This window comes from Agelaius tricolor, unplaced genomic scaffold (assembly GCF_023055355.1).
Source record: "Agelaius tricolor isolate 1412-34295 unplaced genomic scaffold, bAgeTri1.0.p SCAF_20, whole genome shotgun sequence".
In the NCBI taxonomy this organism is placed as follows: domain Eukaryota; kingdom Metazoa; phylum Chordata; class Aves; order Passeriformes; family Icteridae; genus Agelaius; species Agelaius tricolor.
This window is the reverse complement of record NW_027269280.1, coordinates 11,558,347-11,584,247: the sequence shown is the minus strand read 5'-3', so window position 1 is coordinate 11,584,247 and position 25,901 is coordinate 11,558,347. Positions and strand designations below refer to the sequence as shown.

The 25,901-nt window shown below is 45.5% G+C and overlaps 2 protein-coding genes across 3 annotated transcripts in view; both read right to left on the bottom strand.

Moving 5' to 3' along the window:
* KLHL22 (kelch like family member 22) overlaps positions 1–25,901 on the bottom strand; it is a 303,656-nt gene that overhangs the window by 253,683 nt on the left and 24,072 nt on the right. The gene's annotated exons all lie outside the window — the stretch shown is intronic.
* Positions 6,628–25,074, bottom strand: CRKL (CRK like proto-oncogene, adaptor protein). Of its 2 annotated transcripts, none has more exons than XM_071445648.1 (3): positions 24,230–25,071; positions 20,650–21,112; positions 6,628–11,358 (listed from the first exon to the last, which is right to left on the bottom strand). In XM_071445648.1, exons 1-3 carry the CDS (start codon positions 24,541–24,543, stop codon positions 11,224–11,226), a joined length of 912 nt encoding a protein of 303 aa, XP_071301749.1. In that variant the 5' UTR covers positions 24,544–25,071; the 3' UTR covers positions 6,628–11,223. The 2 variants fall into 2 exon arrangements, with proteins under 2 accessions (XP_071301749.1, XP_071301750.1); XM_071445649.1 differs by lacking the exon at positions 6,628–11,358 and adding an exon at positions 14,148–16,082 and having other exon boundaries at positions 24,230–25,074.

Below are 25,901 nucleotides of genomic sequence, written 5' to 3'. Positions count from 1 at the left end.
CTTGTTGGGTACTTATCTGTGGTGGGTGTGTTAATTAGGAAGGAGAGGAAATAGCCTCTGGCTTCTCCCAGCCTTAGCACTTCACTTTCCGTGCCAGACACCACTGGTTGGTAAGGAAGAGGGTCAGACCTGGGCTGCCTTGGATAATCCACCATGGGGAGCTGAATTGCACGGGAATGACCAGAACCCTTGATGGTTCTCTGATGTGCATCTGAACAAATGCTACTGAAATGTTGCCAGTCCCTGGTCTGTGTGTGGGAATTCAGCCTGTGATTGTCCCCATCCCACCTCCCCTGGACAATAGGACTGGCCCTGGATGAGCTGCTTCTCCCTCCCAGGGCATTTTCCTGTCGGCACAGCCTTGCAGGGGCTGCATTCCTGGAGCAAGGACTCAGAGCTCTGGCGCTCCTTGGTCATCCCTGGGGTGGTGGTGGGAGCACAGAGCAGATAACTCCAGGCTGGAATTGCAGGGGCTGCTGTAGCCACTGCCATCCAGCACATCCCAGATGGTGCTCTGGGTTTCCTATTTCAAGGGGGCCCCAGCAGAGCAGCCGTGGCACCTCACTGCTGGAGGCAGTAAATGGGCTCCCATCTGGTTTTAATGATCAGTAGCACTTTGGTGCTTGTTTATTCCCGTGTTTTATGCTACAGCAATAAAATACTGCTTCAGTTTGTTCAATCCATCCTGGTGCTGGATGCAGATGAGTTCACAGGCTCTGACAAAGAGGTCCCAGCGGTATACAGGATGTTGTCTGTTTTGGGTTTTTTTTAGACAGCTGGGCAGAACGAGATGATGTTGTGGCTTTTGAAATACAAACATCAGTGGACAGAATAGAAAGCAGGGCACACAGCTCATCATGTCTAGCAAAGAAATCAGGTCCCTAGATTAAAGAAGACTTGGTTCTGGAGCTGGAACTGTCTGCCCTTCTATCCTCCACAGGGCAGCAGAGAGCTCTGGTGTGGAGACTGAATGAAGTTAGTCCCAACTTTAAACCAGATATTCAAGGAAATTTTAGTCCCAAAGTGCTGCCTGGGGCAGTCACTGAGCTGCAGCACTGTGCTTTGGCCATCCCACCACAGCCCTACAGTGGCAGTGGAAGTAGCAGCAGCACTGGCAGGGCCACATGCTACCATGGGCACACAGCAGCTCTGTGACAGGTTCCTGGTGCCACCATGCTCAGGGCAGCTACAGTGGGCTGGGAGCTGTACAAAATTCTCTGGGGTCAATGCAGTCATCTATTAAATTAATCTAAGAGGCAGCTGTCTGCAAGGGGCTATGGGGCTTTCTTCCTGACCCCAGCACACTCATGTGCCAGCAGCTCTGGTGCTGAGGGCATTGCCCTCTGAAGGGACAGGCAGTAACCCCTGGCACATCTCTGGCACTCAGTTCTGCAAAAGCCAGTTAAAGCTTTTCAGCATCTCTTGCAGGGGACACTAAGGCAAAGAGATTGAAGACAGTAAACCACAGGGGGAGAAATGGGCTCTTTGTCTCCCTTCTGACTTTTATGGTGACCTGGAAACATTTTGCTTTCCCATCTAACATTCATCTTCTACCCTAATAGTGGAGAAAAATTCTTCTCCACTTTATTTCCTAGCTGTATTCTCCTTGGGGGATATTTAACTTACCTCTAAAGAGCATTGATTTTCTGCAGAGACCCTTTTTCCCAACTGTTTGTCAAGGCTTGGAGCTTTAGGTGGCAACTAAAGGGAGAAGGATTTTAACAAACTAATTAACCTCCCTCCAAGTCATTCAGGGTCTGTTCCCTTGGTGCCACTGGTGTTGCATTTGTGCTAATTTCCCCTGGAAGGTCTAATGTAGGGGGAGCGATTAAAGGAGGCTTTTCTCGGGCAGTTTTTACACAGCAGGAAGAGAGAAGGTGGCAGTGGCTGCTCTGTTTGGTCGTTGCTGTCCCCAGGGTCATCCAGGCAGCCCCAGCTCCCTGCTCTAGGAATGAGACTGGCCAGGTCCCAGCAAGGCAAAGCTGGGTTTGAGTCCCTCAAACCTCACCCATTTGAAATGGGGTCTGGGTCACACCAAATGTGTCACCCCAGCTTCCCAAACAGGCATGGGCTGTCAGTCAGTGTAGAGGGAAGGATCTTGTGCAGAGCTGGGCTGGTTTTGCCATCACAGTGTCAGAAGGGCTCTCTGCCCCTCTGGCTTTCAACTGCAAATGAAGCAAATGGGAAAGCATTGACAAAGGACCTCCCTGGCCTCTGCCCTGGCCCAGTGCTGGGTCCAGCCTCCCCACCCTGGACACTGCTGATGGTGTCACATCTCCTGGGATCAGGGCAGAACTGTGTCATGGTGCCCTGGAAAAAGGAAACTGATTCTTATGGATGCCCCTAAGAGCCTTGTGCTGCTGGAATGAGGTGAGGCTCTGGGTGGCAGGAGACAAGCAGGTGTGGGGGCACCATGCTCATCCTCAGGCTGCTCCCAGGCTGCCAGTGGGGATGAGGGGGAGAAATAAGGCTGGGATTCCTGGGATGTAGGGCTGGGACAGCTGTGAGCTGTGGCACGAACTCCTCCATGCAGACTATAAAGTACTTCACAGGCCTGTCCCAATTGCCTGGCCTATTAGTTTTATGGAGGGGCCTATTGTAAGGGTGCAGTTGGTCTCCTTTTGCCACAGTAATGAAAATATAACCACGGTGAGGGGAGAGAGACCCTGGCAGGGAGGCAGCAGGAAGCCTGGGAGTTGGGGTCACAACCCTGTGGGCTCCTGGGGTCCCCGGGTATCTGCCGGTGCCACCGTGGGTGCACTTCGGCAAGGAGAGAGAGCCTTTGGCCTTGGCCCAGCCGGGGGTTCCTCCGGGCACCCCCGAGCACAGGAGGCTGGAGCTGGGCATGCACAGGCAGGGGCACAGTGCCACCCAGTGACTGCGTGTGACCTGCGAGGGGACAGCTGGGGCAGCCTGCAGGGGGCTGCTGCAAAGGTGCTGAGGCTTGGAAGCTGCAGCAAGGATATCCCAGGGCAGTGTGGAGAACAGAAAGCCAAGAAACCATCTGTGCTGTTGCTTTGTGGTTACAGTGCACAAAGGGTAGAGCTCTGGGGCTGTTGTGCTGTGTCTGGAGCCAGGGTTTTGCAGGATTTGCTCAGGTGCTGACAGGAGCCTATGTTGGGCAAGCTGGGGCTGAAGCAGCTCACGTTTTAGGAGGGAGCTGGCAGCAAAAGCAGGGGAGGAGAAGGTGCTTACCTGGGACAAGCTGTTCTCCATGGGGAGGATGTGTCTCTGCTTGACAAGTGCAGGTGGCTCTGGGGCAGTGTCTGGTCCCAGGCTGTCACAGGGGCTGCCTTGGAGCCTGTCACCTCTGCCAGGAAGGGACCCCTTGTGTCTCGAGCAGTAGGTGACAGCTACATGTGGTGGATTTGTGAGGTTAATGCAGGACCTCTCCTCCCTTCTGCCCAAACCCTGCCTGCATTCCTTGCTAGGTCAAGCCCTGTGTTTTGTGTTCCCAGGCTGTAACAAGCATCAACAGGCAGCTTGAATGCTGGGGGAGAGGGAGAGGAGCAGGAACAGCAGGGCATGGTACTGGCATCTCCCGAGGTGGCTCCTGCAGGAAATCACTGTCCCAAGCAATGCCCTGATATATTTCCAGCAGGGACTGTCTCTTGGAGGAGGCACAGACTGTGCCTCTATTTTGGGTGATGACTGCAGAGCCCACAGAGCATTTGGCAGCAGGGAGGGGTGTTAAATCAGCCTGTCCTTCTCCAGGTACATCATCTCCACCCCCCTCCATTTTCCACAGCTGTTCCAATGCAGCGCTGCCATGGGGCTGCAGCACGGGCTGAAATCAGGGCACTGCAGTGAGGGAGGGGTGAGCCCTGCACAGCTGATGGATGCAAGCCCCACATCTTTACTGCCCTGTTAGGGACAGTGCACACTTTCTGTTCCTAGGCTGCTCTCCAATGGGTCTTTATTTTTGTCCATTTAAATTTGCTGGTGTTGATCTCACAAACACCCTGTGGAGGTTTGTGGGCTTCTGCTGCTGTAAAAGCACAAAGCCTTGCTAGAAATCCAGCACCTGAGAGAGCTGTTCCCATCCCATCACCCACCTCTGCCTCGATCAGATGGTCACTAGTGATGGTGAGGGTGGGTCACTGAGCCTCATACAGGCAGGAGCTGCTACTGAGTGCTTTTAGTAACCTTTTTGTCACTGCTGGGGTACATCCTGCAGTTTGGGATGGTTTTGGCCAGAGATTTCCAATGGTGTTGCTTACCCTGTATGTGGTGGTCAGACCTGTGCTAGTGCATTCAGCAGAATCCCAGACCTGAGTTAATTTTAGCCTTTCTGTTTCAGACTCCTGCTGATGTCTCGTGTCCAGGCCAAGGTGCTATTTCTTGCAGGGAAATGATCTTTGTTAATTTTAGATCTCATTCTCCAAAGTGCAGAGTAGGCACAGCTATTCCAGGTAGTCGGGCACAGCAGGGGTGTTCAATCTTTGTGGGATATGGCTCTTCCTCACACAACAGAGGCCAAGCCTGATGAATTACATTTCCTTTGTGCCCTGCAGAGCATGAGGCTGGTGCTCAGCAGGATTCCAGCCCAGAGCTGTGTATCCATCCTCAGTGCAGCCTCGGAGCCAGAGCACCAGCTGCGATACCTGGAAAGAGAAAAGCTCTTTCTCTTCAAGGTCAGTGGATTAATTGTATCACTGGGCACAAAAAGAGGGGGAAAGAAGAGATGGTCTAACATATCAGAAATGGATTCAGCAGGTAGAAGTTCTCATGAGAGCCCCTGAACCACCTAATCCAGATCAAAGTAGTAAAGGAACAGAATAAATTAAAAACTGTGTAAATCAAGTCTAGAAATACAAGGGGTCATCACCTCCCAGTAATGAAAAATGGGCAAGTTTGATTTTTGTATTTTTTATGACAAGGATAGCAACAGTGCACTCTAAGGCCTGGCTGGGTTTGTCACTTCTGTCAGGAGCATCCCTGGGGGTCTCCAGCTTGGCTGCTGACTGCTGGTGGGCTGAACAGGAGTCGAGTGCCAAGAGTTTCAAACCAGCTCCTGTTGTTCACTTATGTCAGTCCCTTCTGTCTGCTCAAAACAGCATCCTCTCCTTGGACTTGCCACTCCCCCTAAAGCAGTTGGATTTTGGGCGCACGGGCAGCTGGGGGAAGGCAAAGCAGCATGTCCAGCACTGCCCTCTACCCCTGCTGCCCTCTGCCAGCCCAGCGAGAGCTGCTCCTGCCTGAGGATTCATTGGACAGCACAGGCTGGGAATCGGTGCAGTGGAGGGGGATTAACAGTCCCTTGGATCCACACTTTCACTTCAGCTTTAGTGATACATTTCTAGACCAAAGGCTGGTGACGGATTTCTCAGCGCTGACTTTGAGCTGCCCTTGTTGGACCAGGCAGGACGTACAAAGCAGGAGCCAGTTCCCTGTGGATAGCCCAGATTTAGCTCTGATCCCAATTGTCTGGTGTGCCAGCGGCGGGTTAGACTAATAACGCGTGCAGGGAGGGTTCTGGTTACAAAATGCCTGGAATGAAGCAAGCAGGTGCTGGGAAGGTTAACTGAGGGGAGCGCTGCGTTAATTCCCCATCGCCTCTGGCTGCCCCGCCCGCCTCGGGAGCAGCGGAATGGATCTGCCGCAGGTGAGGCTGCCCCGAGGGGCTGCCATCCCCTCGGCCACACCGCAGAGCAGGGGTAGCTCAGCTCTGGGCTCCGAGGCTGTGGCAGTCTGGAGCAGGGCCCCGTGAGGCAGACGGGGCTGAGTCACGGCGCTGGGCGCTGGCTGCCCGGGCTGGAACCTCCGGGGAGGGCGGGCAGCTGGAGCGGTGCGTGGATAGCCGGGCCCAGGGTGGGCACACAGCGCTCGGCGACACGCAGTCACAGCAATCGGTGCCGCCGTGGCTCTCGGCAAGCTCCCGGGGCTTGCATTTCAGAGCAGGAGGCTCACTCTGGGACAGCTGGGATGGTTTCGAGCCCTGCTGCAGCGGGGCTCAGCTGTTCGCACAGCGACTGCCAGGGGGACGGAGGGCTCCTGAAATCAGAACTGCTTTACCTTTCCCTGCTGAGCTGTGACTGGTGGTTCAACAGCTGCTACAGGAGCAGCTGACCTGTGCTGCTGTAGAAAACAAGGCAGAGGGGATGATATGGGGGATAAAACTCAGTATGAATGCTCCAAGGTGAGTATGGGCCTCAGGAGCTTTTCATCTGTGCACACTCCACACTCTGGAGAATCATGTAGAAATGGAACTGTGTTTTGCTGTGGCTGCAGTTTATTTAGTGTATTTAGGTGTAAGCTCCAACAGACACCTCTGGGTAAGTCTAAAAGGGTGTTTGACATCACACCAGTTTAGAAATAAAACCTTCTAAATAAATCAGTGACAAACTGATGAACCCAGCTGATCCCAGCTTGCACTGAAAAATGGAGGCTTGAGCTGCCTGTTGTTGGATTGAAGTAACTGAACTAGTTCAGATTTGCACTGGTGGAAGCCTGAATGCAGGTAAGACAAATAAACCCACCTTGAGTTACTGCTTGCTTCCTTTTAATTTTGCCTTTTAGCCTGAAAGCCCACTGAATGTATCTGACCTATTCTTATCTTTAAAACATAACTGATTTTCTCCAAAACATGATTTGCCAAATGTGACTATTTGATGATAAGACACTATGCAGAGTTGGCTATGAATGTTTATTAACATCACATGGAAATCTGTACTCCAGAGAAGACAAACACGAGGCTGTCACCATACCTACAGAGTCCAGGGAACCAATACAAGCTTTGTAGGCTTCTCCTTCGCAGCAGTTGCATGGTTGATGTTCTTCTGAAGTTTTCCTCCTATACAGGATCAGCTCAAGTATCAACACCTTGTTAATGATGTAACTGAAAAAACCCTTTAAGTTTAGTTAAGTTACTATTGATCTGTGCTGAAAAGGCAGATGACCAGGACGTGGGTTCTGACTTCCAAACACAGACAGTTCTGACGTTCTGCACCAGCACCTCGTGGCAGGGGCCAGAGCTGCAGTCCCTGCTCTCCAGTGCCTGCACAGGTTACACCTTAGTTACTCAACCAATAATAAGCAAAATTCAAACCATTGCATAAACCAGTCATTCTTACAAGCACAGTCAAGGGCATCACAGTAAACAAAGGTTATGGTTTCCAGAGACCCTTAAATGCCTGGGCCAAAGAGCACAATAAATACAGTGGTGGAGGAGCAGGAAGAGCGCGGACGTGTCGGGCGCCGGGGTACAGGAGGCAGTGGAAATCTCTATCACCAGATGCAGCTTTTTCATCTGAGCCTCCAGAGCCCAGCAGCATTGTCTGAGAAGAGGCACGAGGATGGAACAGGAGAGTTTCATTCAGCCTGGCAACAGCATTTTCTCCTGCTTAATTCTTCCTTTGATTCTGGAGAACGTCAGTTGGCAGGCTCTGTTCACCCACAGAACGGGCATTGTAAGGACAGAGGAAGGGCTTCAACGCTCTGCTGTTATTGTCAAGGTTTTCAGACTAAAGACAACAAATAATACTGTAAGTTGAGGCAAGTTTTATTTAGACTGTACAAACAGGGCCTTGGGGAAAAACACAGTGGCTTGATGTTGGGACCAGTTCTATGAATTAAGTGGAGTAAGAAATTAAAAAGGCACTAATCTTAAGAAAAGACACTCCGTATATTCTAAGAATATAATTCATTTAATACTGTTAATCTTATAGCACAAAAAATAAAACAAGCTATGATCCCCAAAATAAAATTTAAAAGCTTACACTTAATATTATTGCCTGAAGATCATGGTCTTTAAATTACATATTGTGTTTAAAAGTTTACACAGTGAAGACTGTCTCAAATACAAGGCCACCTTTCCCACTGCAATAATTGTATCCTTGTCCCAAAATACACTTCAACACAAATAAACAGAAAATGACAACTATACAGGAACGCTTCCACTGGTCCCAAAAGGCAGTCTTTTAGGCAGGTCTCACTTTCAAATGCAAGTTATTGAGGAAAATGCTTGAAAACTGGACTAAAAAACAAAGGCAGCCCACTCATTCCCAGGATGTTAATACAATATAAAAAATTACTTTACAGGCACATGAAATGGCACAAAGAATGCTGTTTTTCCCTTTACAAAAATAATGCTCAGGCTCTTCAGAGCCTCAACCCAAACAGGATATTCCCTTTTGTTTATTCTTTCCCAATTTGTAAACAATCATGAATTAAATAAGCGCTTATCCAGTGATGGACACTGATTCAAACAGTTTTCATTTAAACTTTCAGACTGGTCAGAGGCTTCAATGTCTATATACACATGTACACAGCAGGAGGAAGCCAAGCCTTTCGTGATCGTTGACTACTGTGGCACCAGGTCATTACACCAGCTCCTAGTTCCAAAGCAAGGACAACTTTAATGGTGCATAGATTGAAGCCATCACTTGTAGGCTCTCATGCTTCATATCAAGGTTACCTTACACGCCCAAGAACATTTACACTGATAAGATTATCACTCAGATTTAAGAGGTTCCATAAAACGACAGCACATGTGTAAGCAAGCCACAAGCAATTGAGATTGCAGAGTCCTTCAAAGAGAAACACACACAGATCCAATGCAGTCTTTATATGAAAATACTTGTCTCATAGTAAAATAGCCAAGACACATTTTGAAGCGAGGTTACAATCAGCTTAGGCTGGTCAGTATGCTACATTGAAACCACATTTGACATACCTGAACCACACCGCTGCTACTTGGAGAAACACTGTTCATTCATGACCTAAAACCAGGTTCACAGAAACTCAAGAATTCTTGTCTTTGCATCAGATACCACTACACACAAATTTTGCATAGTTTTGAAGGTAAAGTACTTTGCTTTTCTGCAGTATTGGAACATAATTAAACCTAACACAATGTTTGTGTTCAAAGCGTGCACCTTATTCAATGAGGGGATGAGTCAAGATGTTTATTTCAGTGAAAAAAAATCAGGTTAAAAGTTCTGTTCAAGATCTGAAATCTCACAGTATTTATTTACCACGCAAAGGAAGAATTCTACAATCAGTCTTCTGAAGAGCTGCCTGTAACTAGGTCAGGCCTGAAATAAGATTTCTCTGCAGCAGACTGAGTTTAGTGCAGTTTGTATTCAGAAGCTGACTTTCAGTAGTACAATCTGTGTAGTAAACGTGCAGGTATTGTTGGGGCACAGGAAAAACATGACCTTCTTTAGTTAAGAGAACTGCATAGCTTTTCTTTGCAAGACAAAATGTCAATGCCTATTGTCAAGAATTACAGCACCAAACACTTCAGTCAATGCTACTCTACTTCACAGTTAATTTGGTAGTAAAATGCTCAACAAGAACTTCCAGACTGTCAGCCACTTGATCAATACTACAGAAAACAGTTAATAGATGAATGGAGAGACATTTTAAAACCTGGCATTTTGAATGTCTGCTTGTGAATGCCATTTGTGCAGTTCTTCAGTGCCTTCCAAGGGAGGATCTCATGGCACTCCCACAGGAACTACCAACAACATGCTTTTATTAGGATCAAGCAACACAAATCAACAAGAAAACACGCTGGAACTTAAGACAATGTTTATAGCATTAGACATTTGTAAGATCTGATGACATTCTGCAGGTGTTTGAAGTTTCTCATTTTGCTACAAACAAAAGCCTACCAAAGCTGAAAAATGGGAGCTGCTGTTTTCCTGCCAGCTTCCACACTGGACATCTGCCTTAACCAGGCTGTCTGAAAAGGGAGGTTTAGTAGCTGTATCTTTGCAGACATGTATTCTGTTAATTCAGTGTTCCATCATTTTGAAAAGAGCATTCCAGTTCACCTACAACACACGTTTGAGGAAGGTGGCACAGGATTCCCCTGTGCCTACGCTTTCCTATCCTGCAGCCAGGCTCAGGCTGAGCACCCAGCTGCAGGACAATCACAGCAGGAGAGCTTGGGAGGGAAAAAGCCACACAGAGAGGGAAGGAGCTACACTAGTAACAGACACCTCCTGACCTCCTCCAGCCCGAGCATTGGCCCACGGGAAGCCAGGCAGCTGACTCCAATTGACCATTTTCTAGAGGGTGCTGGGAGGGAGAGGGACCTGGGTCATATATTCAACAGAGCCTTCGGGAGGTTAAAAGAAAGATGTCAGCATGCAGAGGAGTTGGGATACAAGCAAGGAAAAAAAAAAAAAGGAAGGGAAAAAGAAGATGAAAGCAGCTCTGGAAGAGAAGCACAGCAACACAGACACCCTGGTAAAAAGGTTCTGTGTTTGAAAAGGAGCTTTTGATGAGCTGGGGCTGGGATAGCTAGGAAACTTTGGAGAGAGCAGGGAGCCTGCAGAGAAATGGATATAAAAGGTCTTTAAAAGTTTAAATAAGAGGATTTTATCAGTATTTACCAAGTTCTTCTGTCCCATTCCTACCTCTCCTCATGGCAATCTGATCTGTCTACCAAGTAACAGCTTGATGACAAGCACTTCTGTACTAGTAAAACTACACTTTCAACACTGCAGAAGAGCTGTTTGTAGACCAGGCCAACGTGTTTCCCCTTAAAGCTCACTTTCTACAGTTAGTGCTTGCAAAAATCAACAGAAATGCATTAAATATGTCAAAACCAAGTTACAAGTACAACCTCCTCCTGGGTTTCCTTATAAATAAATGCCTCAGCTTCAATGCAGCTGAATCAATGGTTATTTGCATGTAACACACACTGTTTCAAGAAGGTCAACAACAAGCTTAAGAGTTAACACAAAAGAGCAGTGTCTAATACAACTGCTTAGAACACATAAGCTCCAATTATTGTCCTTTAAAGAAACCATAATTTTAAATGTACTACCTTAGGACAGGTTGGTTCAAAACTAAATCTTCTTCAGTTCTAAAATTGCATTTTTGTTGTTGCTTTTTGTTGGACAGTAATGCACGAAATTGCTTGTTTGATCTAAGATTAGGGCTCTTCCTACTGAGCAAACCAGAAAAAAGTCCATGGAAGTCTCAACAGGAAAGGTTTTTTTCCCATACCTCTCTGCTATATTCCGGTTCAGTCTTGTCCAGCTTAAGGCCCAAAAAAGTTTTAAAAGTGAAACTAAATTCTGGATGACATAACTATGATCTGAAGGTCAGGCAGTGACTTCAGTTGTTTCCAAATGTACATTTAAAGAACTGTCAAACTGCAGCAAGCTGGAAAATGGGCAATGCTAGCAATGTGCCATTAAGTCCTCATCCCACCTCAAAGAATGCCAATGGTAGCCAGGAGAATGAAGCAGCAGTGAGGGGCAGGAGTCACTCGCTCTCCTCGGGGTTCTGGGGGTCGAAGAGCTGCACGTGCGTGAACGGGAAGAGCCCTTTCCTCCCGTTGACTTCTCCTTCCCACTGCCCGTTTATGTTCATCCTCGTCACCTTCACAATGTCTCCAACCTGCAGGAACAAAGACACCCTTATCACACATGGCTTCTGATACCAATGCAATGAGGAACACAAACAAGCCCACCATAGGGAAAGAAACCTTGCTCTCTTCTTGGCAGAAGGATCAACTGAAAAGTTACTTTTACTGAATTACACTACCAGCACTTTGTTGCTAAACATAATAATGCTGTCTGTGCTCTTTCTGAGACTCTTGATTACATGTGTATCTATAAAGATTACTGAACTACACCTCTTTTTATAGGAGAGCTTACATGTATCATATGAGACCATACATGTATTTTATAGGAGAGCTTACATGTAGGAGAGCAACAGTATCTTTAGCTTAGATATAAATTCACATCAGCAAAGCTGCCATCAGTGATGAGTCACAACATCCTTTCAAAAGAGCACAGTACTGGGACTGGTTTTAGCAGCAGCTGACTTAAAAGAAATGTAGTTTTGCAAAGAAAGATTCCTAAGGCAAAAACCCCATTACTTGAAGCTCTAATTCTGATGATCACAGTCTAAGAACCTTCTGTAATTTCTAAAATAATGGTACACTTCAAAAGTGGGGAAAAGCAATCTCAATTTTTTTTTTTTTTAGTAGTAGTAGTAGTAGTAGGTGTAGATTCTAACTATTTGTGGCTTTCACATCTACTTCCTGTCAAAGCATTTGAAGCAGGAATGATGACATGTCAAGACTTTCCTACCATAACTATTCTCTTCCTATCTGGCAGTGGAAAATGAGAGAAGTCTAAGCTATGATCAAGCATGAAACAACAGCCCAAATGATGATAAATTATACTCTTACTGTTCAACAGCTGTATTTAATCTGGATCAGGACAATTTACAAAGTGAAATATCCAAACTGATAAGAAGTATCAATATCCAAATAAGAAGTACTTCATAAGAAGTATGAAATATCCAAATTAAGACAAGCTAAATACTCTTCTGAGATGCTTCTGGAGAGCTGAGCATGTGCTCTGTTACAGCAGCTCTGACTTTCCCCCTCCCTTCCTGTTTACTGCTTTGACTCTATGTGGTAACTACAGTAAATATGAGAAAAGTGACATTAGCAGCTAGAAACTAATTGCACAAAAAGTAGAACCAGCCAATGACTGTAGTAAACCCCATAGATTTAGGAAAAGCACCATGGAGGATATGAACAATAGGAATGCTGAAACAGCAAAAGAAAATTCCTGTTTTTCTGTCCTCCACCCCCTAACCTACCTCTGTAACCCTATAAGGCAATGTCATGTTAACCCCTTACCCATTGGTCAAGCTTGGATCCTTTCCAACCCTATAAAAGAAGCGTACTGTACCCCATTAAGAGAGAAAGAAGAAGAGCAGAGACCCTTCACGGACCTCCCCAAATAAAGCCATCTCCGTGGAACAGCCTGCGCCTTCTCCTTCTCCTCTCTCTCCGTCTGCTGCAGCCTCAAGCCCAGGGCACCACTACCTAGCAAGCAGAGCTGAAATCCTGAGAGCTTGCAATCACTATAGAGCTGATAATCACCATGCTTGCTAGATGGTAGCCCTGCGGCCTTGGCATGAGCGAGCTAGCTTCGGGCACCCGGTCCCTACCCAGGGACTGAGCTCCTGAGCCCTAGTGCTCTGCTTTATGATAAGGCCAAATAAGAGGCTTTATTAAATGACTAATGGCCAACAGTTCCTAAGGTTCTTTCCCAAACTGGGTCCAAGCTCTTTGTAATTGAGCCTCAGTTATCAAACTACTGCTGTGAAATTCAAAGGGAACAAACTTTAATCTTATTTAAGGAAAACACAGACATTGGTACAGTATGTAAAGCAATTTGTCTACATTTTCTAAATAGTACTGAAATTCAGACTAGATGCAGAGAGGCCCTTGGCAACTTAAACTTTTCAGGTGAGACCTGTGTATTTTATGTTAAAGAAAGAGCCCTGAGTTTACAAAACAATGTGCATGGCACTGGATTATCTGAAGCCCATTCAACCCAGTTATCATTACCATAACAGATATTTTTGAAGATCACACAGAAGCAACGACCCTTAAGTGAAATTTAAGATACTTAATAAACTCATTGGCAGGCAGTCCCTCAGTGTTGTCTCTTAAAATAAAATTGGTTGAACTTTGAAACGATTCCCAGAGATTTAAGCCTTATGTGCTGCTCTGCCTTCCCTACTTTTTCTCCACTACTTTGGTTGTCTGTGTCCTGTCTGCCCTCCATATCTGAGATTGTCTCACTTGGAACAATTGTAATCTTGTGCTTTTGAGAGAGGAGAAAACCCTTTCAACTCCCCTAAGTTCTTAGGATATAAATGAGGCCATATGACTTTCTTCAATGGACATTTTTATATATGCTGCCCCCAAACTCAAACATGAAGCCAGCACACAGAATTGAGCAGTTAAACACTGCATGTGCACACAGAATTCAGAGTTCACCCAACTGCTTTTCATCTCTCAGGGCCTGCTGCAGCATGCTCTGATTGTACATTTGCTAAAAAGCACAATTTGTCAGACTCCTCACTCAAGAAAGCTTTAAATAGTAACAAGATGACCTAAACAGGAACCTAGCAAATGTTTCTTTAGGAAAATGCTGATAAGATCTATAAATACTCAGTGTTACATTTGCTACATTTAAATAACCCTTGAAGACAGATCTAAGTTCCAAATTCTAGACCCAACCTGAAGAAGATGCAGCCAATATCACAACAGTTTCAAGCTAATGAGTTGTGTTTTCACTACACCATAAACCAACCCACTCTCAAACCCCTGAATCTTAAAAATAATCTTTTGAAAAACGTGGACCTGCATTTTCTGAGAGTGTGACAATGTAATTCTGTTTCTGTGCTGTAGAGATCAATCCATTCTTCATTCTGAAGCTCCAGAGCAGATAAATTTCTTCAGCTTGGTTCTGAAAGACTCACAGTGTGAATAGGTTTGGAAATCTTTGCTTCAGCTGAGTGAAAAGAGTATTTCAAATATATCTCCTATTGCATGACAACAACCTGCAAACTGCCCTGTGGATTAAAGATGTAAAATGTCCTTTGTGCTGCTGGGTGGGCAAAGCTGCTGCACACCAGCATCTGCCACTAAAGAGAGCTGGCTGACAAAGGCTACTCCAAACATACTCCCATGTGCTGGAGAGCCACTGGAATAGTAAATTAATTTGCAACTGGAATAGTAAATTAATTTGCAATAACTTTTTTTTTTTTTTTAAATGAAAGCTGCTGAATATCCTCTTGTGCTATAATATTTTAAAAATATAGTTTCTCTGAGAAGACTAAATTAAACAGCATGTTGAAATAAGATTTTTGGTGCAGGAACCTTGATTTCATGCTAGACTTGGATCTTACCTTAAAGACCTTAATTTCAAAAATGTCTAGAAAAATCTGGTCAACTAGTCCCTCTATGGATTTTTCCCCCAAGTAAAAGCATTATTTAAATAATCATATTATTTAAATATAATGTATAAAATTAAATAAATTTTAAATAAATTTTAAATAAAATCAAATAAATATTTAAATTATATTTAAATATAATTATATTATTTAAATATAATTTAAATATTTATTTTTTAAAAAAATTAAATAAATATTAAAAGCATTATTTCATCAATTTTAAAGCATGTTAATGCCATTAACATGGTCAGCTGAGGTACAATCTCCCACTAGAATTATTTAACACACTATTTTTATTTTCAGAGAATGTTTTAAGCCAGTCAGAAGAATTGTCTTATGATTAGGCACAGGACAGAGTCAGGAGACCTGGTTCTATTCTCATCTCTGCCACAAACTTCCTGCATGACTGTGGACAGCTAAGAGCCCTTCTCTTCAGATGAGGAGAACACTTCCTTAGACTCAGCATCTCCCACATCAGTCAGTTCAGCTGGGAAGCACAGCAGCATCACTGGAATGAAGTAGCACTGCTGAAATGAGTAATGCTTCTGAAATGCAGCCATTTGGTTACACCCAAGTGATAAAAATCCAAATGTATTTTAGATAGCATCTTTCATTATGTCCTTGTTAGAGCATGAATTCAAAGCCCTGGGGAAACACAAGCTGTGGAACATGCCAGTCACAAGGGTTGCTTCATTCACTCTGGACTCTTCCATACCTGCCTTCCATTTGAAGCTGATTCATACTCTGCAAAAGGTTTCCTGCAAGCCATTTCAGTCAAGCAATTCAATGAGTTTTACAGTATGTTAATAGTTCTATGGCTGATAAAGTTCTGTAATATAAGTTTAAGGTGATAAAAATGCATTAAAATTCTCAATCATCATTTTAGCCCAGTGGCTCAGTGCTGTAGAAAACATTGCTCTCTGCAATGTACAGGGTGTTCAATCTCAGTCATTATCCTGATTAGTGTCACCCCTCTCTGGTAACACATTCTTACCAAAACAGCTCTTCAGGCCAGCTGCCTGTCTGGAGGAGAACAGACAAGGCAGAACCCAGAAAACACCTGATAGCCATTGTGCCCAAAGGGGACACGAGAGGGGCAGAGTTCAGCCACTCTGCCAGCAGGACAGAGGACACTGGAGGAGCTGCTGCTGCACTGGGAGATCCAAGAAAGCACCAGGCTAAAAGCACACCTCAATTACTTTATTATCCTTCATTTCATGTTCTGGGCCAGAACACAGCTGATGCCCAAACTGCAGAATCCAACAGTTCACAGGAAAAGCTTCATCCATTCTTGAGGCATGAAAGGAGGTTCAAGGGCAATGTGGAAGTGCTAGATGCAATTAATCTGGCCTCACCTAGGAACAGATTAAAACAAAGAAACTTTCCATTTTACCAAGAGCCAGGAAAATTGTCAGAGTAGGGGCTGCAGCATCAAAAATTGCTGCTCTTCATTACAGGTGGCAGCCTGTCTCCTTCCAGTCACTGTCCTGACTGTACAGAGCTCACTCTCAGTTCAACAGTTACAGCAACTGAAGCTCCCTGATCAAAACTTCACCCTACCCAAATACAGGATCAATACCTTACTTAAAATCCAGACTTTGTGGGTTAGATGCATTTTAATGTGTAACACAGCTAGGCTAAGTTTCCTTGGCTTAAGAAAAACACAATGCTTGTTGTCTACTGAAAGAAGCAGCCTAATTTCCTAATTAAGAAAGTTCTACTGCTAGCACATTTTGGCCTACTTGTCTCAGCTCTCCTTTGAAGAGGGAAAAAGTTAACTGTAACCTAATTGTAACAAGCTCAAGAGAAATACTGTAAGTCAGTTATATAATTGTGGTGGATGGATATTTATTTCATCAAACATTTCAGTGACAGATTAACTCTGTCCTAGCAAGCACACACATGTATGATTGTTGCATCACAAAAAGGTAAAACTACTTAACACTATAATGCTGGCACAAGTCTATAAAAAGCCAACACTAGTATAAAAACTTTAAAAAATATAGAGCAACTCTTGTTTAAAAAAAAAGAAGAAATCTTTGATTCAGTAACACTGTTAAGTCTAGAGATGAACTCTAGAACCACTGCTGCCTTCAATATTAACTGTGACACTGAGTAGAGCATTTAAGAATCATTTTTAAGCACAACAGGTATAAATCTGGTGGCTGCTGCTGGTCTCCCACTGTCTGGCCCCTTACCCTATTTAATCCCATTTTGTAAGTGAATATAGAATTTGTTGTTCATGTCCTGCTTAGAGCTTGTCAATCTGAAACAAGGCTTCATTAGCACACTATTTCTAATAGGCTGGCTATAGAATTACTGCATGTTTCTAAAGGCTGGGAAACCTTCAGGTAGACTTTACTGCTCTGTATCACAGTAACAGTGCCAAGAGTCAAATCCATCACCTTCCTCAAGTGTAAATCCTTTGAACGTGGCCTGCCCTCCTGGTTTTCCCCAGTCACCAGCAGGATGGAAGAACAGCAATGCTGTGTGCAGGGTTTTGGTCCCAAAAAGCACAGGACACTGTAAGCCTGTCCTTCACAGCCCTTCTCTGCAGCAGCAGAAAGGAAGGAAATCGCTTCTTGGCTAGAAATAACCAAGTCAAGAAACAGACCTGGCTCCTCGGCTCTGGAGCTTTTCGGTTAGGGGTGGGTTTGGTGGTTTCTATTTTTGTTTTGTAGCTTGCTTGTTTAGTGGTTTGGGTGTTTTTAATGAGAATACATAATACTCTACACATATTAGTAATGAAGTCAGTTGTAGTGAGAAGCTACAAACTTCTATCTGTAGAATTTAATGTTCATTAAAAACATTAAACCTGAACTGCCAAAGTAACTTAACAGACAAGAGCACATGTAAATCTTAGAAATACTTGTAATTTCTTGTAGGCTTTACTAACTGTTCCCTGGTGCAGGGAAATGCACAAAATTCCATGTACCATCAGCTACTGAGATAGTGTCTATACTTACAATTACCATTTTAGCCTGTAAACAGATTATAATTTAATTTTTCATTTTGGAGTATATAACACAACAGGATCGAGTCAACACTCATCCATTGGTAACTTCAATAACACCAATACTGTTACCCAGAGAGGCTGTGAACTCCCCATCCCTGGGGTGTCCAAGGCCACACTGGATGGGGCTTGGGTCACCTGGGACAGTGGAAGGTGTCCCTGCCCATGGCAGAGGGTGGGATGAAAGGAGCTCTAAGGTCCCATCCAACCCAAACCACTCTGGGATTCTATAGAATGTTAAATAAACTTAGCCCAGCAAAAATAAATGCCCTATTGACTATCCTAGAGAAATAAAATCGTAGTTGCTCTTAAATTGTCACACTTTTAAATTCAGCAGTTGAATTCATCTTTATCCAATCTATCAGATCTCATTTCAGATTTTCTGCAGAATAGTCATTTGGTCACTTACATTTTTCATGTAAGAAATTAAAAATAAAAACCAAAAAAACTTGCTTAAGAAACAAAAACTTCTCTGTAACAGGCTATAAATTCTTACCTTAAAGAGAATTCTGTCAGCTCTGTAAAAAATAACAGAGTACAATGGCAACACTGGACTGCAGGCAGGCAGCTTGTCCCATTTTCAAGCTGAACCAAGAGGAATGACACTGCTCACTTCAAGGGAGCTGAGCAGATCACTGTGCCATGGCTTTATTTACTCCAGATGCTGTTCTCTTCCTTTTTAGTACTGGCTGTGTGCTGAGCACACAGGGCCACAGCCAGCAAACAGACACTTTGCTTTCACATGGCTGGATCAGTTGAAATGAGCTTGCACAATCAGTCATTACTCTCACAAGGGTTCTACCTGTAGCAGTGAACAGCCACCTAGGGGACACCTATTCTGAGGGGCAGAACTGTCAAATAATATTTTTATCAAAGAACACCATTAACTTTCTTCCCCAAACCAGTCCCATTACCTGTGTTTTGTCTAACACTACTTTCAGTGGTCTTGCAAAACAGATGTTTCAAATGGTTCAGTTTATTTAGTAAAGTGTAGAGCCCTCACAGGGCTGGGATTAAATATTTTATCAGGGTCCTGCAAGGCTTTGGCAAACTAAAGGAAAATAATGAAAAGAAGCTGAATTATTTTTTTCTTTAAGAATAGCCCATGTGACAAAAAAAATACTGCTATAATGAAGCTGCTGAAGTTCCCTATGCATGGATAGACATGGAGAAGCTGCAATCACTGACTTCAATGGAAATGCAGAGCAGTGCCCAGAATTCTGCTTCTGAAGCCTCTTGAGAAGCCAGAGTGTGGATGAGGTGCACTTCCACAGAAAACAGACTGCATGGAAAGACAAAATATGCCAGTGCTGAGAGACCCAAAAATGTGAGGCACTAAGTGATTAGAGGATGAGAAGAACCTCTCAAACAAAACTTCAGTCATTTGAAGGTTCAAACCCAGTCAAACCTATTTGTTGGCCAGGGAATTAATCCTACTGGTACCCTAGAGGAGCTGAACTGATGGGGTTAACTAGGGTTACCTTAAAGGGCAAGTCAGAAGAGTCTCCATGTAAGGACCAACCTTCCAAGTGGTTCTGCTCCCTGCAGCAGTGCAAGCTCCCTGAAGTAATCCATGACACATTGATAGCATAACAAAATCCATCTCTTGCCTTGCTTTGCTTTCAGAAGCATGAGTAGTTCTGGCAGGAATTTTCTGTACAGTGCAGTTGGCAGTGAATTTACACTTTGTTCTATGATAATTTTCACACACTGTTCACAAATACAAGCTGCTAGATTTCACAAGACAAAGACATTCCAGTGATTCATATTTAACTTTTAACCCCCCAGGAGTAACCTTAGAAGTCTTACAAATGCAGGAGTAAAGCAATTAGGGTGAGCACTCTGCATAATGGGAAGTCACAACTATAACCTTCCAAATTTCAGCCATAGGTAACAGCTTTAACCTGCAAAGTAACTGAGCAAAAACAACAGGAAAAGTTCAAAAGTATTTTAAAAGCCATTATTATTTTACTTGCTAAAGTGTTGCTGCTTCCTATGCTTGTTTGCTTGCATTTGTGCCTAGAAGTATTGCAGCATGCAATTTCACTTTTTCCAGGTGAGACATTTTTGAATTACAAATTAATTAGCCTTTATATAATTTAAATGTAAAAGTATCAGTCTTCTGGATATAGCTTTGAAAAACAACTTCCAATCCATCATTTATTCCAGTTAAACTAGAAGTATGATATGAATTCTTTACTATTTACAGAATAGCACTCTAAAGCTTTACAAGATATCTCTAATAAAAATAAAATTAAAAATGCAATAGCAAAAACTTAGAGCACTTTAGAGGTTACCCTACACTCCTCACCCCTAGTTTAGGTTAGGTTTCTTAAATTCCATTTTTGAAAACCAAAGCAAAAGAGACTAGAATATTTCTGATATATTCTGATATATTCTGAATATTTCTGATATATTCTGCCCAGATTTCAGCTCTCAGCACAAGATCTTCAATTGCATCTCACAGCTGAGGATCAGCAACACCAGGTGTATCAGCCAGCAACCTTTACCTTTCTCTGGAGGATGCCACTGTCAGCTCTAGGAACTCTACAATGATTTAGGAAACATCTCTTTCCTGCCCCAGGATTAGGTGGAGAAGCAAAGCCATTCTCTCACTAGCACTTCTTCAGCATGTGTACACTCTTCAGCATGTTACCCTTGTAACCTCTGCACAGCTGAACAAGCAAGCAGGGAGGCAAAATACAGGTCCTAAAGTTATTTACTAGGTCACTTTTCTCAAAGGAAGTGGTAGAGATGAAGCAATTCTTGTGGATGTTTCTTCAGAATGTAACCTAACTTCTCAGTCCCTCGATACAAATAAGCAGACTCCACATGAAGTCACCATCACAATTTTGAGTTTCTTCTTTCACGAGGCAATTGAAAACTCTGAGACTGGAGGAAAAACTTACCTCTAATGCCAGCGCAGTCTTGTCATAAGCACAGGGCACTCTCTTTTGGACAGCTTTGGCATAGACTGGTCCATTCTGTGTGGATGGCAGAGGATTGATCACTGCTCCAGGCGTGCTGGATACCGAGGGCAGGGGAGTTGCGGTCTGAGGCTGAGCGTAAGCGTGGGCAGGCTCTGGGATCCCGTAACTGTTGGAATTCCTGTTGCCATGCTTGCCAACTGAAGGTCTGCCTAGCTTTTCTACATAAGGAACAGGAATCATCCCAATCCGACCCTCCTTGTTTCTGGCACTCCACCACTGTTCCTCTGGCTTCTCCAGGATTACCAGCAGCTCTCCCTTTTTAAATGGAAGATCCTCGGCGTCGTTGCCGTGGAAGTCATAGAGAGTCCGAACGTACTCCAGGTTTTCCTCTGCAGTGGACATGGCAGGGGCAGATCCAGATCCCATTGGGGGGCTTGGATACCTGAGGGGTTGGTAAAAGGAACAGCTTTTGGTTTGTATTCAGTAACAAAGCTAAGAGCCAGCTCTGCAGTGGGAACATCAATTAGACAAGAGCTGCTTACTTGGATTTGTAACAAAATCATTGCCTTGGTAGCACTGTGAGGAATGTAATGAGTAACTCACACTTCTCAAATAATGACTTAAATACCCAAAGTAGCTTCCCCAGAAGCCCAATATAATCTATCATGGGATGCAGAAAATTGAGAGAAATAATGCAAAATCTTTATCCACCTGTTCTGGATTGTTGTGAAGATCTTAGAGCCAAATTAATTCTATAGCTTAAGTTATAACAGTAATGATACAGAAAACCAAATTAAGACTGTTGGGGTGATTGAGGTGGAAGGGCAACACATAAAAATGAAGCTGTGAATCTCTCCAAAAGTCCCCCACCACCTCCAAAGTCATCCAAATAATTTTGTTTTTAACTTCAGCATCCACTTCTAAAGAATTCAGTAAGTAAATGCTAGACTTGAAGCAGTGTAGAGGAAAAAGGGAACAAAAGTAAGATGGTATGACACAAAGACTGTATGAAATACTTGCATCCACTGATAAGAAGGAAATAAGGAAAAAAAAAGCAAGCCTTCTGTAAATATTCCTTTGCCTACTAACCATATTATCTATAATTTATTTACACAATTGTTTATTACTATGTCCATCATTTGTCAAATACAGTCACTTAGTTGTGTTAATATATAAGATTATCCATCAAATGAGAATGCTTTCAATATTTTCATTATAAATGTCATACATTTTATTCAGAGCAGCTGTCAAAAAACCCCAGTGGATATAGGCCACAGCAGATCCTTATTATCTAAGCTATGAGAGCAAGAATGCATGTCATTAGCCTACTTCAGTTCTCTTCTGCTGCTTGCAAAACACGATGGAAGTCAAATCCCTGGGATTTTTGCAAGATATGCCAGAAGCCCTGAAGATAAAGAGATTCATTCCATCTTTCAGACACCCTGCTGCAGCCAGAGCAGGGGACAGAGGGAACCCTTCAGGAGCAATTGCTTTGCATAAGGAAGAGCTCAGGAACACCAGCAAGGATGGTCAGAGCTCACTACTAGAGATGCCAAATAAACAGAAAGTTTAAAATGGTCCATTTAGAACTGTTCTAAAAGTTTAAGATGTCATCTCCAAGATCTAGAAGTACTGAAGAGCTCTATATAGAAACCACCTTTCAGACTGTACTTTGTGACATTAAAAGAATGAACAGCTTTCAAAAGCACAAGCATCTGTGCCCAGGAAAATGCCAGAGAAATAAGAATTAGCATAACAGTTCTGAAGCACATACTCCTGTTCTAAATCTAGCCCATTAAAAATAAAAACCCCCAAAATCTGGAAATGCTACCTTTCATCCTCCCTCTTGCAGCAGGAAGCCTCCTTTGCACAGAATTTAAAACCATCAAACACAGAACTGATTTTTCTAAGAGTTTTAACAAAGTTGTGCTAAGTAAAAACACTTAGTTGGTCACATCTGTAGCTCTATTAAAGAGTTAATTCACTGCAGGTTAGGTCCCATTTGTCTCTGTGCTGAGAGAACAATATGCAACCAAAACCTTGAAAAGAAGGTGGTACTAAAATGCTCACAGAACATTTCACACAGGACTCCTCACAAATGCCAAGTGTGCAAGTGCAATCAGCTCCAAGTTCTCAAGTGTTTTGAGAAAGCCAAGCCAGTCATGGCCATAAATGATTAAGAACAAATTATTGCATCCAGAAAGGTTCAAGAATATCCAGGCTGAAGAACAGATATAAGCATGAAGATTGCTTCAGCATGAGACTTTTCTCCTTCCCAACTCTCCACAAGTTGAAGCATGCATGTAACACTGGGCAGCTCCATTCCTGCAATGGTGAAAATGATTTTTTTTTCATCTACCCATCTCTCTGGCCACAATCACTACCAAAAGGCTGCCAGCAGTTTGAAGGGTTCCTGAAGGTTGTGCTTTCTGTCACATCCTGCCCATCACTTGACAGCTTTCAGAATGACTTTGGAACACTTGAGTTTTTCAATTTGACAAGCTACTGTCAATCTTTGACAAGTGACTGTCATTAAGCACTGGTCCAGGCCAAGGTTCAATTGTGATTATAAACCTCAAAGATATTCTTCCCTCCTAAGAGCTGGCTAATCTGCAAAACATAGTAAGATATTAAAATGCAAATTCAGAAGTGAACCAATTTGGATTTATTTTTTTTAATGTCACTACTTTTCTCTTATTTAATTGAATTTCATTCTATCCAGGCAGCCCAAGAGTTTTGACAAAAGATACCGAGAAAGGTTTTATTAATTAAAAGTCAGGAATGAGTTCTAGGGTTCTTCATAAGCAGTTCACTGATGCATGTTGCAGGTATGTCCCATGCTGGGACCAGGACAAAGAAGGAGCTCACAGCCAAGTCACATTTTCCCATCCTCCTAGAACAGCATTTCTCAGTGAAGTGTATGGTGTATGCACATATAGATGAACAGTGCCATAAGCAAACTGTGAGAAAGAAGTGGTTCACTTTTTTTTTTTTTTTGGCGCAGAAATGCCACTCCAGAAGTTTGGGAAATGCTGTCCTAGAATGTATTAATGCTGACTTAACAGGGTGAAGCAGTCTAATCACATAAAAGCCAGCTCTATTGTAGTCACTGTGGCTGCAGGGGTAGACAGCAAACGAGGCTCACAGGCTGTACTTCAATCAGGGAGAGGACTGGTGAACCAGCTTCTCAACCATCCTTGGAACGGAGACAATGCTAGAAGAAGAGGGGAACACAAAAAGGGTGACGTGCGACCACACCCTCTTTGAGGCAATTACAGCCCGTGCAGAGGTACACGGTACCTTCACACACAAGGTCAGCACAGGGACCGTGGACGATTTGACCGAAAGAACAACGCTTTTAATTGTCGGCGAGGTCCAGAGAGTTAAGAAGGCCCAGTGTTAGAAACGAATTTATTAGTATTTATTCATAGCATCTACATGCAGTGAGTGCCAGGCTCCCGGAGCTACTGGGCTGGACTGTGACACCTCTCCAGGTCGCACCTCCTGGCGCCACTCGGGCAGAGGTGGCGGAGGGTGTGGCGGGGCGGGGGACACTCACCTGGGCGCGGGCTCGATGAGGGTGGTGGTGTCCAGGTAGTGGATCTTATAAAACTCCAGCAGGGCGGGCAGGTGCTCGAACTCCTGGTCGCCGATCTTAAAGCGGCGGTTGGGCAGGGAGTTGATGATGTAGTGGGAAACGCGGGAGTTCTCGGACACCGAGAGCACGTAGTCCCCCGGGCAGGTGGACGAGTCCCGCACCAGGAACATGCCGTGCCGCTGCCCCTGCAGCCGCGTCTGCGCCTCCGCCCGGGACACCGGGCCCACGTACCAGCTGGAGCGGTCCGACGAATCGAAACGAGCGGCGGAGGACATGGCTCCGGCCGGGGAAGGGGAAGGAAAGGGAGGAAGGAAGGTGAGGAGCCCGAAGGCCCAGGCGGAGGAAGAGACCCGGAGGAGGCCTGGGCAGAGAGGCCTGGGAGGTGGTGCGGGCTGGGGGCGAGGGGGAAGCGGCTCGTGCCTAGTCCGGGAGAAAGGAAACCCAGGGAAAGGGGGATCAGGGAGAAGGAAGCTCCGTGCCGCTGGAGGCGAAGGGCCGAGGAGCGGCTGGGGTGGGGCTGGCCAGACGCGGCGCGCAGGGCCCCCGAGTCTCCCTCAGCGGCGGGGTGTGCAGGGCATCCTTCCCGCCTCTCTCAGGCCTGCGGCGGGCCCGGCCAGACGGGTGATGAAGAGCAGCGGCGGCTGACACGGCCGGGCGGCCCGAGAAGGCGGCGAGCGGAGCCGGCTCGGCTCGGGGCGGGACGGGGAGGCAGAAGCGCCGGGCGCCGCGTCCTCCCGCGGGTTCCTCCCCTCGCGAGCCGAGCTCCAAAATGGCGGCTGCGCCGGGCCGCGCGAACGCTGCGAGACACCGCCCCGCGCACGCGCCATGGCGGCGGCGGCAGCGCGGGGCCGCGCCCGCCTCAGGGGCCGGGCGGAGGCAGGCGGCGGGCTGGGCCGGGGGTTCGTGCCCCGGTGCCCCTCCCTGGAGTCCGGGGCGGCGGGAGAGCCGCCCCTTCCTCATTTCTCCGCGCGGGTTACTCAGGCCGTCCCCGGCGCACCCCCGGTCGGTGCGGTGAGTGAGGCGGGGGTGGCCGCGCGCCTGCAGCATTGAGGGAGCCCTGCCCTGTGAGGGGATGCGGCAGGCGCGCTCTGACACGGGTCACCCCCAGAAAATCCCCAGCCCTTGGCCTTAAGGTATCTGAGGGGGACCCTCCATCTTCTCCCCATCCCTCCTCGATGCCGCCCAGCCCCAGGCTTTGCTCCCCGGTGCCCCGGGGCTGCCTCGTGCTGCTCTCGCTGCTCCTGGATCTGAGGGGTGCCAGCACCCTGACCTCAGGCGGTTTGCAGACAAACACCACCTCCCCTGAGGTTTTGCTGGTTTTTACTAGTTAATTAATTTTCTTTTAAGGAACAAAACGGCCCGCTGTGATAATCATCTCTGATCTCGAGATAATTTCCTACGTGCTCTAAGGGGCCGTTTCCTGCCTCTTCATAGCCTTGTTCCCAGATAACGGGGTCAGAGCCCAGCGTGGCCCGGGCGGGAGGGAAGATGGTGTCGCAGCCGCTGAAGAGGAAGGAAGCCCCGGAAAGGACTCAGCAGGGCTCGGGGGCAGCGCTTGGCACATGGTGCGGATGAGCTGTTTGAATTTGAGAGGGAGCTTGGCGCCGGGAGCCCAGACAGGCACCGAGCTCTG

What these genes read in the sequence shown, in the direction of transcription:
- CRKL (XM_071445648.1), bottom strand. Translation starts at nt 24,543, where the DNA reads ATGTCCTCCGCCGCTCGTTTCGATTCGTCGGACCGCTCCAGCTGGTAC. An exon ending in CTCATCGAGCCCGCGCCCAG is followed by an intron (nt 21,113 to 24,229) that starts GTGAGTGTCCCC and finishes CCAACCCCTCAG; the next exon opens with GTATCCAAGCCCCCCAATGG. An exon ending in AGACTGCGCTGGCATTAGAG is followed by an intron (nt 11,359 to 20,649) that starts GTAAGTTTTTCC and finishes TTGTTCCTGCAG; the next exon opens with GTTGGAGACATTGTGAAGGT.